The sequence below is a fragment of the Bactrocera neohumeralis genome, chromosome 6, assembly GCF_024586455.1.
Source record: "Bactrocera neohumeralis isolate Rockhampton chromosome 6, APGP_CSIRO_Bneo_wtdbg2-racon-allhic-juicebox.fasta_v2, whole genome shotgun sequence".
NCBI lineage: Eukaryota > Metazoa > Arthropoda > Insecta > Diptera > Tephritidae > Bactrocera > Bactrocera neohumeralis.
This window is the reverse complement of record NC_065923.1, coordinates 33,981,023-33,998,270: the sequence shown is the minus strand read 5'-3', so window position 1 is coordinate 33,998,270 and position 17,248 is coordinate 33,981,023. Positions and strand designations below refer to the sequence as shown.

Sequence of the window (17,248 nt, the reverse complement as noted above, 5' to 3'; positions counted from 1 at the left end):
ATCTCACCGTGCCTTTTTTATATTTCTACAGATTGAATTTTTTTTATTTTTGTTGAATTTTTTTATTTTTGCTGAATTTTATTTTTCTGAATTTTTTTTATTGTTGCTGAAATTTTTTTTTAAATTATTACTTCTATCCCGCACTTACAAAACAACTGAATTAATAACAGTCTATATGTATTGACAAATATTAACAAAACCTCGAAAACATTGTTAACAAATCACATTTTTCAAATTATGTGATTGCAATAGTTTATGATATTAAGTTTGTGTGTATTAAGTGTGTATGACAACAAACATAAACAAATTGCATAAAATTTAAATATGTGTACATTATAAAAACAAAACTGACTTGCGTTATGTAACGTAAATAACTAAATATTAGAAAAAAAAATTGGAAAAATTTCAACTTGTGATGTGAAATTTAGAGTTAACATAAACTATTATAACAAATAGCTTGGGAGAATTTATTGAAATTTAATATACGAGTATTTATAATTGTAAGTGAATCAAAAACATATATGCGGGCATGATAATTTTCGCAGCGGTGGCAACCAACAACCACTGCATTTGATAATAGAAACAAAATGTTATATATAAAATATGAAAAAACAACCTTCTGCATAATTATAATAATTACATTAGAAATATATATTTACATATGTATGTATGTCAGTGTGTAGTCGCCATTTTTATTGTAATATTTACATAGTATCATTGTGTGTGTTTTTCTTCAACATCAAATAAATGCAAACGAATAGTTATCGATATTGAAATTTTCGAAAATCAGCTAAGGTACTATTAAAGAACATAAAAACATGAATATTAGCGTTTAAATTATATATGTAATGATATGCATTTATTAGTTGAAACATAAATACCATTCAAACGCTGCTTGATGTGCTCTCTTTTCTATACATCCATTTGAATAAAGTTAATGTCCACTTACACATGTATACTACACATACAAGCTGATTAAAGAATTAATTTAATTCATTGTGAATGCGGCCAACAAAAAACTACAAAAGTTTACATTAATACATAAGCATGAGAGTGTCCATAATTTCCAAGTTCTTTTTTTTTTTGCGTGTGCCCTCTTAAGTTTCAGTTGTTGCCCTAAAAAGAGTATACAACGTACACAAGCTCTTTAAACATTGCCTAAATCATAAACTTTTTCCTTACATTTATATTGAATTTTTTTAAATAAATTTGTTATACTCAAAGCAAATTTACCAACAACTTCAATAATAATATTCAAATCAAAAGTTTCCCACTGCAGAAAAGGTTTTAATATTTTTATCATAAGAATATTGCTTTAAAAGTTATACGCAGTCAAAGTTATGCATCCAATGTACTGTATTAATATAGTACACCATGTCGTATGAGCAACACAGAATGTGTAAGTCACTTGTATGAATGCTCAATACGTTTGATGTATAACTTTGCCTATTGCCTTTAAAATAAGGTTTTTATGGAAAATTTAATAAACAAGTTTTGTACAGCAGAAAATAGTATATTAAAAGAACAGTTTTTCAAAGTTATTCATTTACATTTGCCAAAGTCAAAAAAAATATATATACATGGAATTGAAACAAGGTTTTGATTAAAAATAAATAAAGAGGTTGTTTATATTGGATCCGTTTTTTAAGACAAAAACTGAAACTTCAGGAGGCTTTTGCATAAAAATAAAATACTAGGGAAATAACGGACACCGTCATCAGCATAGACCCAAAATATTAGGACACTTGTGATAGCAAAAATCTGCAAGAACTTTATTTGGTAGTTAAAAAACCAGAGTCTTGAGTCTAGAAGTATAAATTTGTAGGTTATTTTATTAACTTTTAGATTTCTCAAAACAAAGTTCACTATGTGCTGCACAAAAGTGGCTATGAATCCTTAAAGACGATAACTTTATTATTGATTTCGTTGTTTTCTCAAGATTCTTCAAAATATGTGAAAATTTGTGCGACAATTGGAACAACTATAAATATAGTCTAAACTATAAAAACAACAAATACAACAACAGCATGCACATAGTTCTCTTGCGATCGTTCAAATACCCCAATGTTATTTATTAACATATTTTAGGCAACTTCGACATAGCCCATGGCTGTCATATTGCTGAAAAATTAGTAAGCTAGGTAAGACCTAACGGTTTAAGTGTGTACCTTTCAAAACAACCAACCCAACGACGCCGTAGCTGGTTCTATAAATTAATTAGACGAGTTTTTTTTATTGAATCATGTGCGCATCATTTTCATCAATTAAAAACACACTCGCTTATGTTGCTAAGACAGAAACGTTTCCTACAATATTCACAGTCGATAGTAGAATACACAAGACAATCATTTCAGAGAATATGAAACAATGCTTGCAACAGTTTTACACAACAAATACTAACTGAATTCTAAAACAAAAATGAGAATACAAAATAATAATGAGATAGATGTTACATGTTCATAAACTAGAACGCTTCATATATTTGAATAAAAATAAATTTTCAAATTTTTTTTTTGAGGCTGTATGGTTATTTGCTTTTTTCAGTGCCTAATAATTAAAAAAAAATTATTGAACATATAATTTGTGCAGATAATTTCGATTACAATGTTTCCATGAATAAATATTTTTTGAGGAAAAAACAAAATAACTAAAAAATTAATTATAATAATTCTTATTTTTTTAGTTGAAATTGAAGAATAAGAATTAATAAAATGCAAACAAATGAAATGAAAACAAATTATTTATTATTAATTAAAAAATTTAAAGTTATTTAAATTAATAAAAAAAAATTAAATACTGTTATTTAATAATTTTTATATTTACAGAAACTAGAATTAAAAAAATATTTTATATTTAAATATTATTTAATAATTTTTTTTCATTAAATATTATTAACTAATTTTATAATTAAATATTATTTAATATTTTTTTTTAATTAAATATCATTAACTAATTTCATATTTAAATATTATTTAATAATTTTTTTTTAATTAAATATTATTCATTAATATTTTTTTTAATTCTAGTTCTGTACAACAATAATTTTCAAATTTATATTTGACATTTGTACACTTATTACGTAATTATCTGAACAATTATTTATTATTATTATTATTTAAAATAATTTTACTGAAATTTTTCCTCATAAAATGCTTAACAAGCAACTCAGTATCCACAACAATTTCGAATAAACACAAAATAGCTCAGCCGAATTTTATTTCCTTGACACTTAATATACATACATACATAGATATACATAACATAACATTAGGGATTACTCTATTTAGATTAGTGAATAACAATTTTTCCATGAAGCTATGCAAACAAGTGAGCAACTCAAATATAATGTTACATTTCTTATAACGGTAATTATAGGAAAACAAAATAAAACAAAAACATGAAGAAATTGAAGTGAATCAAGAAAGTCTGTAAACGATGAAGAAATATCCCACTGAATAGCATGTATGTATGTATAAAATCAATAGTAGATACGCTGTATTTAGCATTGTCGGAAAACGATTAAAAACCAATATATTTAACATTTATATATATAGACCCTACTAACCTACATATATGGAAAACGTATACACTTTAGATTAAAAGAAAGTAAATTATATACGTGTCAAACACAATTAAGCATGCTTTTGTGTATAATAAAAATAAAATACTAAATATTATTACTATTAAATTTGCTTCTTGTTAAAACTATGACGTGAGAGAAAATTAATTAACAAATTGCATATGTATAATTGTAATTGTAATAACAAATACAATTCATTATATTACGAATGGAGTTTCTCATACTTTCTCGATGTCTAAAATATCGCAAACCATTTACAAATATGAAGAGAAAAAAATTCAGGAAATGTTTTTTCTTACAAAAATACCAAAATTTTGTTTATGCCTAGATTTTTAAGCACAAAAATAATTAAAAAAGAAATGGTGAAAAAAACGAAATACGAGAATTATTCTAATCTAAAGAAACAAGTCGAACTAAATGACTGCAATCATTCAAAAAATCACTTATTTAGGTACATATGTATGTATGCCTGCACATGAGTCAGACAAATCCATATATGTACATGTAAGGATGTATGTAGTTATGGACTTTAGACGTTTAAAATTATACTATTATGTGATAATATGACATCATAAGTAGAAGCAAAGGCGACAACAACAACAAACATCCAAAAAAATATTTGCAATAATCGAATTGTTGCTTTGTTATTTTCAGCTGCTAAATGTATGTTACATTCTGTATAGCGTACGTGTTGTTATATATTACGCTGTATATATGTATGTACATACATATGTATGTACATATAGGTAAGGTGGAAACGAATATGCAATTGATGCGCGACACCGCGGCACAATTTTGGTCGTATGCTTTTTTGCTAATACAAAGTATGTATGTATGTATGTATGTATTTGCAGTATTATTGTATAAAAATGTACACTACCAAAAATTACTACTGATTATATTAATCACAATTACTGTATGCATTAAAGAAATTATGCTAAATCACAATATATTTTCCTTCGTTGAAGAAAAACATAAGATAGCCAACGATTTTTTATTATAACATTTTATTGGGTCTTATATAAATATTGAGAGTACATAGTGTATATGGTACATAAATTAGTATGTCATCTTGTATACATAAATTGTGTTGGTTTTCTACTCCGAACGAAGTTTCGTTTTTTGCTTTCTTCAAATGTATAACATTTAGAATTCCCAATTTTAATTTTTTTTTTTTATATATTTTAAGCTAATTTTAAATATTATTTGTTGCGTTATTTATATACATATTAAGTGCTGATTAAACAAATATACGAGTTTAAATTCAAAATATTTATTTATTTTAAGCAGCAGCACACTAAAGTCTAATTTTTAAATATATCCTCGGGCAGCGCGGAAACCACACCCAAATTAACTGTCAACACAATATTAGTGTCTCCATCAACACCATTACTACCGTTATTATCGCCCTGCTGTATATTCATATTATTTGAAGTTGTTGTCGCCGGATTGCTTGCATTGTGTTCATCCGCCACGCGTTCGTGTTCGCTAAGCATATCAACGGCGGCATTGAGGGCGCAACATCATTTGTCCCATAAACCCAACTCCCGCATCTTGGTCTGAAAGTAACGTTCCAATGAATTAGCGCAACGATAATATTCAGTTTCCGGTGAATTGTAGAAACGGCAATTTGAGAAAATACGCGCCATATCGGCCATAAAGAGCCGACGTGTTACATAATATCCTTGCTTAAGGCGTTCACCCATAGTTTTTAGATCCATCGGATATTTAATGTGATCATAATAGTCGGGTACTTCAGCCGCTGGTACTGGACGTAGGAACGGCCAGGCGGCTTGATGCTGGCGCACCGACTGTAGTACGGCAGTAAAGGATGCTGCAAGTTTTTCTGGATCGGAAGATTCTTCTAGTGGACGTGAAGTGCGTTGTGCACGCATTTGTGGTTTCCAACCGATCTCACGTAGTCCGGGTATCGATTCAACTGGTATGGAACGTAATCCCTCTTTGAAGCAAGTTAAACCAGGACGCACTTTTTGCACCTCATTGTGGCGTTGTGCTATTAATTCTTTCAGAATTTCGCTCTGCTTTCTTATAACTATTGGATAGAGGAAAAAAAATTTAAATAACTATGCAAGTTAAAGTTAAAGAGATTTAAAATCACCAGAAATAAATTGTGTGTTGACAATGCTTGTGTGTAATTCGCAATGCATTAGCGTAGCACCATCATATTCCTTTATAAAACCAGCATAGACCGGTCGAGCTAATTTAATATCCTTGGAGAAACCTTGCTTTTTAAAGTAACCAATAGCATCACAGTCAGCATAGGTCAGCAAATGTCGTATGCCATGCTTGATGCTGTAGTCTTTTAAATGATTCATTAAATGTGTACCATAACCCTTGACTTGTTCGGACATGGTAACGGCGCAAAATACTATTTCGGTGAAACCCTGACTAGCGAAGGGACGAAAGCAAATGCCGCCAATGGGTTGATTTTCCTTTATAAGTGCCAACGTTTTGTGTTTTGTGTCAAATACTAATTGACTGATGTATTCACGTGGCATTTCGGGTAGTTGATAGGCAAATACTGCTTGTAGTCCAATAAGCCAAAATATTGTCTGTTTATCCACTTGCTTTGTTAGGGAATTTCCGACTACATGAAATTCAATGGCTCGTTGTTGTTCCTCTGCTTTAACATTTTCATCGCGGGAGACATTGACCGGAAATAAGATTTCTGATTTATTGATGGCCTTTGATTCTGAAATAGCTTTCATAGCACGCACAACAGTTTCATCAGAAAGATCCTCAAACTGACATTCGCTGAAATGCAGATTTTCAATAGATGGATTAGTTAGATCAAGAAAGGTAACTGAAACTGCATTTTTTGTATTGAAAACAAATCATGTGAAAGCATTTTATATTATACAATATGCGCATGCAATCGATTTAATTAAAATGCATTAAATAACTAATAAAATATTACATGCAAAGTTCGCCTAAAAGCATGTTTTAAATTTGACTACATAAACCCGTTTGTGTGCCAATCTTCTGCATTTCACACAACGCCGCCATTTGAACTTATTACTCATTAAAAAAGTCTTAATATAGGAAACGGAATACAAAAAATAGTACTTCGCACGATGACAAGGTATTCGTATCGGCGAAAAAAACACAAACAAAAAAAAAACAATTTCATTTGTTGCCGACTGTTTTGTGTCACTATAAACATTTTCTTTTCCAGTTGTGCACAAAGCAGCTTACTTTACGGACGTGCACGAGCGGGCGCAATCAACCCAATATATCGTTATTGACATTAAGTACATACAAGATGTATAAAGAAAACACATGTACTGCATTTACTTTTAACGTTGACTTGTCAGCTACATTTTATTAAAGTCAAAAATCCTTTATCTTTTTTTTTTAGTGTATCCATATATGTACGTACTTAATTTGTATACATTGTTCGATTCATGTGTTAATCGAGAATTGTGAAATAGAAAATTACACATGCACTATTCGTGCTCACAGTCTTTCTTCAAAAAAAAAGCATATGCATATAATAAAACAAACACTTAAACTTATTTTCTGCTATTTCCTCGATTTACCATCTGCAAGTCACAATTACTAATATTACTTTTATAGTTATATATATATGTATATGTATGTATATACATATATATTAATTAGTCGGTTACGAACATGCCGCCAAAAACTTACCCACTGACACGATCAATGCTTTCCTTTTTGGCTCTTTTATGTGCGGGTTCTCCAGTGCCGGATCGCTTACTGCCAGTTGCCGCTCCAGTACTCGCTTCTTGCTGACGTTTACGTTGTTGTATTATAAAAGCTGTTGATGGACGAAATCCTTGATCCCAAATCGGCGAGTCGTCTTTCAATAGTTCAGCTTTTAGCGCATCTAAAAATTTGGGCATTTGGGTTATAATTGACCGTTTATCAGCTGGTAAGCGATCTCGTTCGGAAGAACATTTATTTCTTAGCTGCTCAGCCATATACTTGAATATGGTGCGCAGTAAGGTGCGCCCAAACACTAGCGATGTTTCAAAATGACGCAAAGAATTGCAAAAAGCGGGTACATGGCAAAACACCAGCCATCGCGTATAGTTAATTTTATATGTTGAAGCATCTTCATGCGTTAATACAGAGCGACGCATTGATGGTGGTTCGAAGTTGTAATGATTTAAAAAATTTAGAAATGTTTTCGCCACTTCTGTCATTGTCTGTAATTCAGTTTGACTTAAATGGTTGTACTTATAGAACACGAATGATGAAACGGCTTTTGCAATGCATGGCGACTCGAATGGTGGATCGCCCAAGGGTCCATGAATAACAGCTTGTTGACGACTAAGGACACATTGACGCAAGAGACGAAATAAATATAGATACACCTTTTTGGTATCCTCATCTTCTACGCGTTGCATTGACATGAACAAATTTTCCATATCTATTATAGCACCCAGAAGTTCGTTCATTTGAGAACCAGATATGCCATCCAGATGTGCAATATGATTTTGTAGCGGGTGTCTACAGCTGCGACATTCCTCGGTGAATTCAGGGCAATATGTTGACGATTCTACATCTCGATGACGATTTTCTTGAGGAGTTTTCCATCCAGTACAACGGCAGCATTCGCTCTGGCAAGAAGAGTACATAGATAATTTTGCCAACTTCTGGGGAACAGGCAAGTTAAAAACTTTTTGTTTTCGCAATTGAATGCGTTGTAAGCTATTTTGGCGTGTTCCTTCCGGAGGACCACTATTACCACCGTTTGGGTTGTGACCTGGAGTAGCATTTACGTTTCCGGATCCGGATGTTTGTTGATTATTTGCAATATTAGAATTGCCCCCTCCTCCATTGGCATTACCTCCACCGTCAGTTGCATCTTCCTTTAGTGTTATCAGTGCTCCGCCAGACATAACAAATCGACTCGACTTATTTCAATTTGTTTATTGACGGTGGTTACCAATGCTTTGGAAGACTTTGACAAAGTGCAATATTTCGATCAGCAATTTCACAATGCAGAAAGAGTGTAAACAAAGACAAAAAGTCGTTTGTGTGAATGTATTGATACAGCTGCCGAATACAACTTCGGCAAATCTTACTTCCACCGCAGTTTTTTATTAAAAGTCTCAACGCTACGCTATGTATCTACCGACACCTTTTCAAGTTTTTGTTTGGAATATTGTATTAAAATTATTTTTTGATTTTCTACAATATTATTATTTAACACCAAAAATATTTATTTTAATATCGTTTCGCAAAGTAGTTCATTTATATTGACACACACGAAGCTGAAAGACGAAGTGAAATGATGCAGCATTGCCAGTCGCAAAAGTTTTATATACAATTATTATAACAGATTGTGAAATTATACGAATTATATGTATATATAAGTTAAGAAAAAAACACTTACGAAATCTTAATTGTTTATTAGATAATTAATAATTTACATAAAGTATATGATAGATTTGTGTCAAAACTATTTAGTTTCTATGTTATGAAATATGCAAAAGGCTGAATGTGATTGCATATTCGATGGTTCATTGGGACATTCAAGATTCAAAGGGACAAAATAGCGCCAAATATATTCATTAGTGTACAACAATGAAAATATAAAGAAGAATAGATGCTGAGATGAGCGGTAGTGATTGTTTGGATGTACAATTTTCTGCGAAATGCAGTTTAAAAACATCTGATAGTGATAACAAGCCTCTGGAATGTGTGCCACTGCTTTTGATGGATGTCAAACATTGTAGCGCCTCTTCGCCAACAGTTTTTGAAGCATTTGATGGCAAAGTGCTTTTTCGTACAATAATGATACATGCACGTATAGTGGGTAAAGTGGTTCCGAGTAAAAATAATGGTCACTACAAGTTTGAAATTGATGACAACACCTCAGTTTTGCCTTTGTTTATTCCGAAAAAAGAAGCCGACATTTTCGAATTACAACGCTTGCGAAATGAAGTGTTTATAAGAAAGTCAATCAAGGAGAATACAGATATTTTAACTGCATTAGAGAAACTGCTGAACAAAACTAGAAAACAACTAGACCCATCACGAATTGCCGTAGGTAACAAAGTATTTGTCTTTGGAAGGCCAGATTTGTTTCGTGGCCAAATGGGCGTATTCTGCTTTAGTTGGGACATCGACACGGGTTGCGATAGAACAATGGAATTGGCTTTCAAAGACGAAATAATTGACTGGTACATAAAGATATATAAAACATCAAAAAGATAAAGTTTTTTGTTTTGTTTTTAATGATCGGTTTACTATTTTTATTATTTAATGGTTTGTATGTTTAAAATTTAAATAAAAAATATTAATCCTCGCTTATTTCAACTTGTTCTATTTTTTTCCTTGTTCTTTGTCATATATCGAATTTGTTACATCAAAATAAATCCCCACTAGAAAAAGAACAATAGAAATCCTAAAGTCGCACCAACAAAAAAATATTTTATGTAGTTTTCGCACGAATTGCAGCACGTTTGCCAGTAACAGCTTGGAAACCCGATTTAATGCTTGCTACGGAACATCTAGAACCGCAAGATTCACATTGCAGGAAGAATAATCTTGTATCTTTTTGCAGTATAGTTTCGGGTGAACGGCAGGTGTGGCAGGTCACGTACTCTTTGATATAACGACGCAGTACATTTTCTATCTGTTTAGGTTGGAAACGACCTTTTATAATAAGCTGTTGGTTTCCGTCCATTGAACCGCTGGTACCCAATTCAGCTAGTAAAAAGTCTAATAAATGTTTTGGCAAACGATGAAGTGTTTTTGCAATATCCATAAAGTTTGCAAATGAAGTCTTCTTTGTGCCGACACGCAATACTTGTGGAGGTCTCATGACAAATTTCGGTTTACGTCCAGCTGCCATATCTGGATTTTTATCAAGGATGATTTCGAATACACGTTTTAATAATTCATCATATGTGTAATCACGATCTGTACCGGCCCATGATGAACTGTTATCGTCAACTGTTTTGAAAAAAGAAACAGTATTGCATTACTATAGTTTACAATATACAATTAAAATGCTTACCATTTTCTTTATTCTCGCTTTTATCTTCTTCATCTTTATCGGCGAATAGTTCGTCTAAATCCTTCTTTTTACTCTTCTTTTTCTTTTTGTCCTTTGAGAAGTCCATATCTAGGTTGATATCGTCATCTTCTGGTTCTTCCTGCACTGCAGCATTGCTTTCTTCTTCTCCTTCTTCTCTAGCGGATGGTAAAGCACCTTCGAGCTCATCTAAATTAAAAGGCTTCTTCTTCTTTTTCTTTTTCTTGCCAAAACTTTCTAAATCCAAATTATCTTCTAAATCAGCAGCCCCGCTATCCAGTGGAGCGTCTTCTATAGGCTCCTCCTTTTTGCTGCCATCATCAAGACCAAGTGCAGCATCAAGGTCGAATGTCTTCTTCTTCTTCTTCTTTTTCAACAATGTTGGATCAAACCCCTGCATTGAAAATAAGCATTTTTTAACAATCACAAATTCGGGGATGCACATAACCTCAAAGCAACAAAAATGTGTGATACTGGTAGAAACTTACACGTTTCACAACAAAATCTCCATCATTTTCATTGCCCTGCAGAGGTCAGAGGTATACAACTTACGTCTTCTGCGTCCATAATTGTAATTTCAATTATATTAATTGTTTGTCTTTTCAACGTTGATGGAAGTTTCTTTTAAACTACTTTCTATAAAAATAAGAACTCGAATGTAGTATTGCATCAGACAATCCTAGCCCGTTTAGCTGACAAGGCAAACGATGTACTAATCGTTGACAGTTTACATCGATGTTAATATTTTATTTATCGAATTTATGAACACAAAATTATATCGATACTTTACTCATAAATAGCAGTATTCATAAACGCTTCGAAATTTTCTATAATTGCATAAGCATCAATTACAGAGGTAAAAAAGTAATATATCAAAAACTAATTAATTTTTCGCTAAAATATTAGATATATGTTTACAAAACACTTATGCCAAAATTGAGTACAGGAAGTTGCAAAGATAATTTAGAATTTAACAATAAAGTGATAAAGATTTCACTATGACAAAAAATATAATTGATATATGCATTAAAAAGCAATTTTCGATTACCTGTCAAATTTAATGTTTGAGTAATAAAAATACTTTTAAAGGAAGAATGAAATGGTTACAAATATCTGAGAAGAAACATCCTATAAGTAATATGCCTAAATTTGAATTCATTTATATACTGCACAATAAAAGTACGATTACTATTAAATAATATTTGATTCAAAATTTTTAATAATGTATGTGATTTCGGACAACCTTTCATGATTTAGCTGTGCATCATATTTTAGCTTTGACATATACATATGTATGTACATAAGTTCGACGTATATTTTTGATAAGTTCGTTCACATCGAGGCGAACGAAGAAAATTTTATGGGTGACTCACATATTTTTATACAATTTGCATTATTTGGAAATACGCCTATAATTTTAGTTTACCGAAACAGTTCAAATGAAAAAAACAATAGACGAAATATGAAATATCAGCAAGCCATTCTTTCTGATATATCCCACACTTTCTCGGTATAAGGTAAAAAAATCGTTATATAATGTTGGTCTAAAACAAATTTTCTCAATTTTAGCCACGAAACGAATTTGAAATGAAAACAGTAGCGAAATGTTATGAACAAGAATACAAACATGTTGCCCGAGAACGAACAACTTGGTGCCCTTTGTCTTTCCTCGTCTCATCTTCGGCATTAAAATATGAGTTTGGCCCACAAAAGTATCCGCTTGTGACCACAGTCAACTTAAAGTGGAAAAGAGTTACATTCAAAACAAATTAAATCTGCCATTCTCACTAATCGTCTGCATGCGATAAAAAAAAAAAAACAATTTATGGTTTTTTGCACATCTCCATTGTGTCTCTGTAGCAAAAATACAAGTTTGTCAATTGTTGTTGTTCTTGTCGTGGCTTAAAATATTTCCAAATTTTGAGTTGGCAGCTCTTAACCGGATGTAAATTGTGGGAACGGAAATGTTATTTAGTAAGCCTAAACCGAATTATTCCTTGAATATTTTCGATTAGCAGATCTCTATTCTTGAAGAAGAAAATTATTAGTTTATCATTGTGACTATTGAGAACAGTTGTTTTGGATTATTTTACCTACACTAACACGGTTGGAGCACCTGTTTCATCATTTTCGCGGTACCAACTTGTTCAAAGAACCAGTAAAATCACGTGAATGTCAAATTCTTTAAATAGCTTAAGATTGAATTTTTCAACTTCTGGGAACTACATATACATATGTTACATTATAGAATTACTATTTTCAAAAGTACTGCAATTAAACTCGAAGATGTTTGTATACGAATGTATTTCGTTGTTTTATTAACGCATTTTAATACTTAAAATAAATTCAATGTACAAATATTTTTGTAATGGAGCCCTAGCATATTATGTTTTGATTTCACGCAATTTTCTATTAAAGGCGAGCACATTATCGTATAAAAACAAAATGAAATAAGCACATTACTACTGGAACATATGTGTGTATGTACATTTAATACATAGTTAAAACTCAGTTCATGCATACATACATATATCTTTTACATATAATATATTTTTTTTAATTCAAGGCAGTTTTACATTACAAAGCAAATTTAAATGCATATCTGCAGTACAAAAAAAAAAATAATAATAATAATAACATATAACACAATAATAAACGATCTTTAGAAAATAAATGAAAGTGTTTTCTTCTAACTACTTATTTTAAGGAAGGCATGTACATGTAAGTAACTTTTAGACATTTTATCGTTGTGTAGCAAGAGCATTAAAGAGTCCGCTTTGAAGGCAGATTTCAGCTTGAAATAGTTTTTTTCTTTTGAGAGAGGAATATTTAAAATATTTAGATGTGGGCACTTATTGTCTTTCCAGGATGAATAAGCTCTGGTCCAACGCCTCCAGCCAGCTGTTGCACTAAAATTCCTACTTCGTATGCAAGGCTTTCGGTTTCCTAAAACAACGAAATAAGTTAACACTTTTATACTTTTATGTTTGTTAAACTTACATTTTTGGTAGCTGCTTCAGCATACACACGCACAACATCTTCTGTACCTGATGGTCTTACGAATGCACGGCCTCTTTTATAGTTGGATACTACCTTGTCTATGGCTTCTTGTAGACCCACTGGTGTCACACAAACACGCTCTGCATCGGTTGTCGTGATGACATTACGATCTTGAACTTTAATTTTCAATTGAAGATTCGGCAAATCATCATACGTCGCCAACCAGTCTTTAACGTCCCAGCCCTTATGGTTCAAAATTGTTTCGACTAGCAACATGTCCGATATGGCATCGCCCACGGTTTCGTTGATGAGATCTATAACATTCAGTAGTGTTTTCGCGTCCACACTTGTTTCGGATGCCGCTTTTATCAGACTCTTAGCATTTTCGCTGAATATAACAGTACCGTGTCCGTTAGCCTCAAAATAAACACCAATATCGTATTGCAGCGCTTTATGATGCAGATGCTTAACACCAGTGGGTACGCATGCTACTGGTACTTGCAACGTATTGGAGATATAATCCGTTGAACCACCATTAGCATATGCGGTTTGCACCAAACCCATACTCAGATCAAGCCCACAACGTTTTACCATACCCATAAGATAATCTGCTACTAACGTAGCAATTCTGTCGCCATCCAATAATCTAAACTGATTTTTATCATCGGTGAAGAAGTATACTACGCGATCGGCATCACCATCGACGCTCACACAACGGGTATATGGTTCCACAATTGGCATACCTATGGGCACTCCTTGCTTCACTTTCACATAATCGGCACCGCAGTTCTCATTTATTTTTCCATCGCCTTTATTAATTACATCCACTTGCAAAGAATCATGCATTCGTTTAATAAACTGCAGCATTTTTCGTGCACCCACACCATTTGCACCATCGAATACCAACTTATTGCGGTAGTTGCAATTTTCTAATTTGTCACCGCGTAATGTTTCAAATGCTGTGATCAATTTTCTATAGTATCCCTCCTCCGTTGGCTGGCCGTAGGCACCTCTAGTATTAGCAGCCACAACAAAGAAGTGCAACATTGGCGTCGTAACAATACCAAACTCACGCACATTTCCCTTTAGCGCAATTACACCGTCAGCCACAGCCTTTAGCAGCCGTGGACTATGGTAGCGGTTATCCATACCGACAAATACAATGGAAGATGAACCTACGTCGATTTTATTATCACTTATAATTTTGGCAACATGCGCTTCAAGTTCGCTGTCCTCAACATTAGCCAAATCAGTCGCAATGGATTCCCAACTGGCTTCCAGCATTTCACCTTTTGGGTCAATCAACTTGACACCATTATCCGGCTCTGGATTGTGGGAGGCAGTGACCATTACACCAATCACAGCGCCGCCACGAATTCGAGAACGAAGTGTAGCCAAAACGCCCATGCGGTACATAACACTGTCCAGAAGTTCGGCCCTGAAATTAAAAAAAATGCCATTAAACACATTCTATATTGTATGTAGAATTAAAATAAAATTTAATATTTCACTATATAGTGTAGAAAATTAGCAAACATACATAAGTACATATATGTATGTATGTAAGAAATTATTCACAAGTTTATCAACAGCACTGTTGCGGTTTGTTTGCAATGTTAACAACAAAAGATAATTTACTGATAACAGTGTGCCATTTTATTTCTTATAGCAAAACCTATCTGCATAATATTATACAAGTATGTGTGGCTTGTAATCTTGTAATTTACGTATAATAATGAGCATGCATCTCAATACATAAGGAAGCAGAGTCTTAATTAAGCTCAGGCAATTAAGAACAGATTCGAGACAAATAGTATGTAAGTATATGTATCTATATAAAGTACATAACAAATGCATATTACAAGACATCATACAACTCATAAATTTCATAGCATGCTTTCGGTAGGCGATTTCCCTTCCTTAGTAGGTAATGGAACAGTTGTTTACCTTGAAGTTAAAAATTCATAAAAGCACAAAATAAAAGTTCCAAGAATATAGAAATAATTTGTATTACATATGGCAAAAAGTAATTATTCATTGCAAAATAAAGTGAAGGGAGCTGCAATGGTTCTCAGGTGATTCAACCCATCCATTACATAGCAATAACGGCTATCTGTGATTCACCTGTGTACAACGCCCTAGTTTGTGGCTACTTGGCCCCAATAGTTTTTGCTTTAATAATTCAGAGCAAATGGCTAAAAAAAACAAACAATTTCAACGGACATACATATATTATTATATGTTCGTAAACTGTAAGAAAGCATAGGTTGAATTTTGAAGGGGTGATTGGCAAGTTTTTACATAGTGTTTGTAATAGATGTATATATGTATATATAAAATTCCGTGCCTACTAGCAATAATTAATGTGCATATATACATATGTACATACATATAAACTAAAATTCGTGCTTTGACCTTTAAGCAGGTCAGCTGTTACCATTTAGACTAATGCACCGAGTTTACCATTTTTTGGCGTGTCTTCTTTGATATAAAGTATATGCTTGTTTGTGTCTTTATACTAAATAATATGCGGTACAAAAAAATCTATAAATAAAAATGTTATGTGGGAATTAGAGGGAGGTGGCAGGCATGCATATGTATACATACATATGCATATATAATAGTTCACGCGGTTGGGTTTAATATATGATCATACAGTTGAATATCGGGAAGTTCCATCACCGCTATTACAGAATATGTCCTACTACCACTTATGCCTGTGTCAGTTCACATCAAAGTTTTTAAACAAATTGCAATAAATAATATATATAATTCAAATTTTACTTACTTGCCACGAAAACCTGCCGTGCCATATTGTATTGGTGCTGTCGACTTCTTTGGATACATTTCCCTTGCAAACGCGTACACGGTTCGTAGGTTTATGGACATTTTGTTGAATGTTAATTCACTTTGATTCGAAACACCAAATGCAGAAATTCAAGTTATTTGCCACGACACACAACAAAACGCGTTCGTAGCCAATAGCACTGCAGAGAGTAAGACTACAACAATGTATGTTGTCTCAAAACCGGGAAGTCTTGATTTGGAATTTGTCAACAATATTTTATAGGAAAACTGTAATATATAATCAATTTTATGTATTTGTATTAACGGCCTCCTACTGTTTAGAGGTGGCACACCATTATTTTGATAGTGTGAGAAAAGATATTTATTTATTATTTGCGCTATTGTTTTTTGTGATTTTCAATATATATTCACTTATTTTATGAGAGCTTACTTTAAAATATTATGAATGAAATGAACAACCCGAAAAGTTTCCGTGAAAACAGCCGATTTCATTTATTAAAAGCTAGAAAATGACCAAATGTCAAAAAATCAGAACTGTGAGAATAGCGCAACACCCACAGAGCGTAAATTTATCATGTAAAGTCGATTACGATTACGATTACCAAATTTAAAGGTTCATCTATAGCGAAATTCAATGGTCTTATATTATAATATAAAAACAATTGTTTTAAATTCTCATAATCAAAAGAAAATATTCTCAAATTCGCACTATTTTTATTTAGATAAATAATATTTAAACTAATCTGTAACAATATATTTCCAGTTTGTTTATAATGTTTTCCAACACTGTGACAGCGTCAAATATACGCTGACCGTTTTTCTAGCCA

General features: G+C 32.3%; 4 protein-coding genes and 1 long non-coding RNA gene across 6 annotated transcripts; 2 read left to right on the top strand and 3 right to left on the bottom strand.

Moving 5' to 3' along the window:
* Nucleotides 1-4,568: 4,568 nt before the first annotated feature.
* Nucleotides 4,569-8,845, bottom strand: LOC126763299 (histone acetyltransferase KAT2A). The gene is made up of 3 exons (XM_050480638.1): nt 7,253-8,845; nt 5,700-6,355; nt 4,569-5,633 (listed from the first exon to the last, which is right to left on the bottom strand). The coding sequence occupies exons 1-3, from the start codon at nt 8,467-8,469 to the stop codon at nt 5,104-5,106; spliced, it is 2,403 nt and encodes an 800-aa protein (XP_050336595.1). The 5' UTR covers nt 8,470-8,845; the 3' UTR covers nt 4,569-5,103.
* Nucleotides 8,846-8,934: 89 nt separating this feature from the next.
* On the top strand, nt 8,935-9,886 carry LOC126763301 (uncharacterized). The gene has a single exon (XM_050480640.1). It carries the CDS (start codon nt 9,188-9,190, stop codon nt 9,788-9,790), a length of 603 nt encoding a protein of 200 aa, XP_050336597.1. The 5' UTR covers nt 8,935-9,187; the 3' UTR covers nt 9,791-9,886.
* On the bottom strand, nt 9,788-11,325 carry LOC126763300 (eukaryotic translation initiation factor 2 subunit 2). Its single transcript, XM_050480639.1, has 3 exons — nt 11,166-11,325; nt 10,596-11,007; nt 9,788-10,531 (listed from the first exon to the last, which is right to left on the bottom strand). The coding sequence occupies exons 1-3, from the start codon at nt 11,178-11,180 to the stop codon at nt 10,008-10,010; spliced, it is 951 nt and encodes a 316-aa protein (XP_050336596.1). The 5' UTR covers nt 11,181-11,325; the 3' UTR covers nt 9,788-10,007.
* Nucleotides 11,326-11,749: 424 nt separating this feature from the next.
* On the top strand, nt 11,750-13,250 carry LOC126763629 (uncharacterized). Of its 2 annotated transcripts, none has more exons than XR_007667644.1 (2): nt 11,750-12,123; nt 12,183-13,250. It is a non-coding gene; the product is annotated as an uncharacterized LOC126763629 (long non-coding RNA). The 2 variants fall into 2 exon arrangements; XR_007667643.1 differs by having other exon boundaries at nt 11,750-12,130.
* On the bottom strand, nt 12,903-16,932 carry LOC126763626 (phosphoacetylglucosamine mutase). The gene is made up of 3 exons (XM_050481316.1): nt 16,402-16,932; nt 13,614-15,051; nt 12,903-13,559 (listed from the first exon to the last, which is right to left on the bottom strand). The coding sequence occupies exons 1-3, from the start codon at nt 16,500-16,502 to the stop codon at nt 13,452-13,454; spliced, it is 1,647 nt and encodes a 548-aa protein (XP_050337273.1). The 5' UTR covers nt 16,503-16,932; the 3' UTR covers nt 12,903-13,451.
* Between the last annotated feature and the right edge of the window lie 316 nt (nt 16,933-17,248).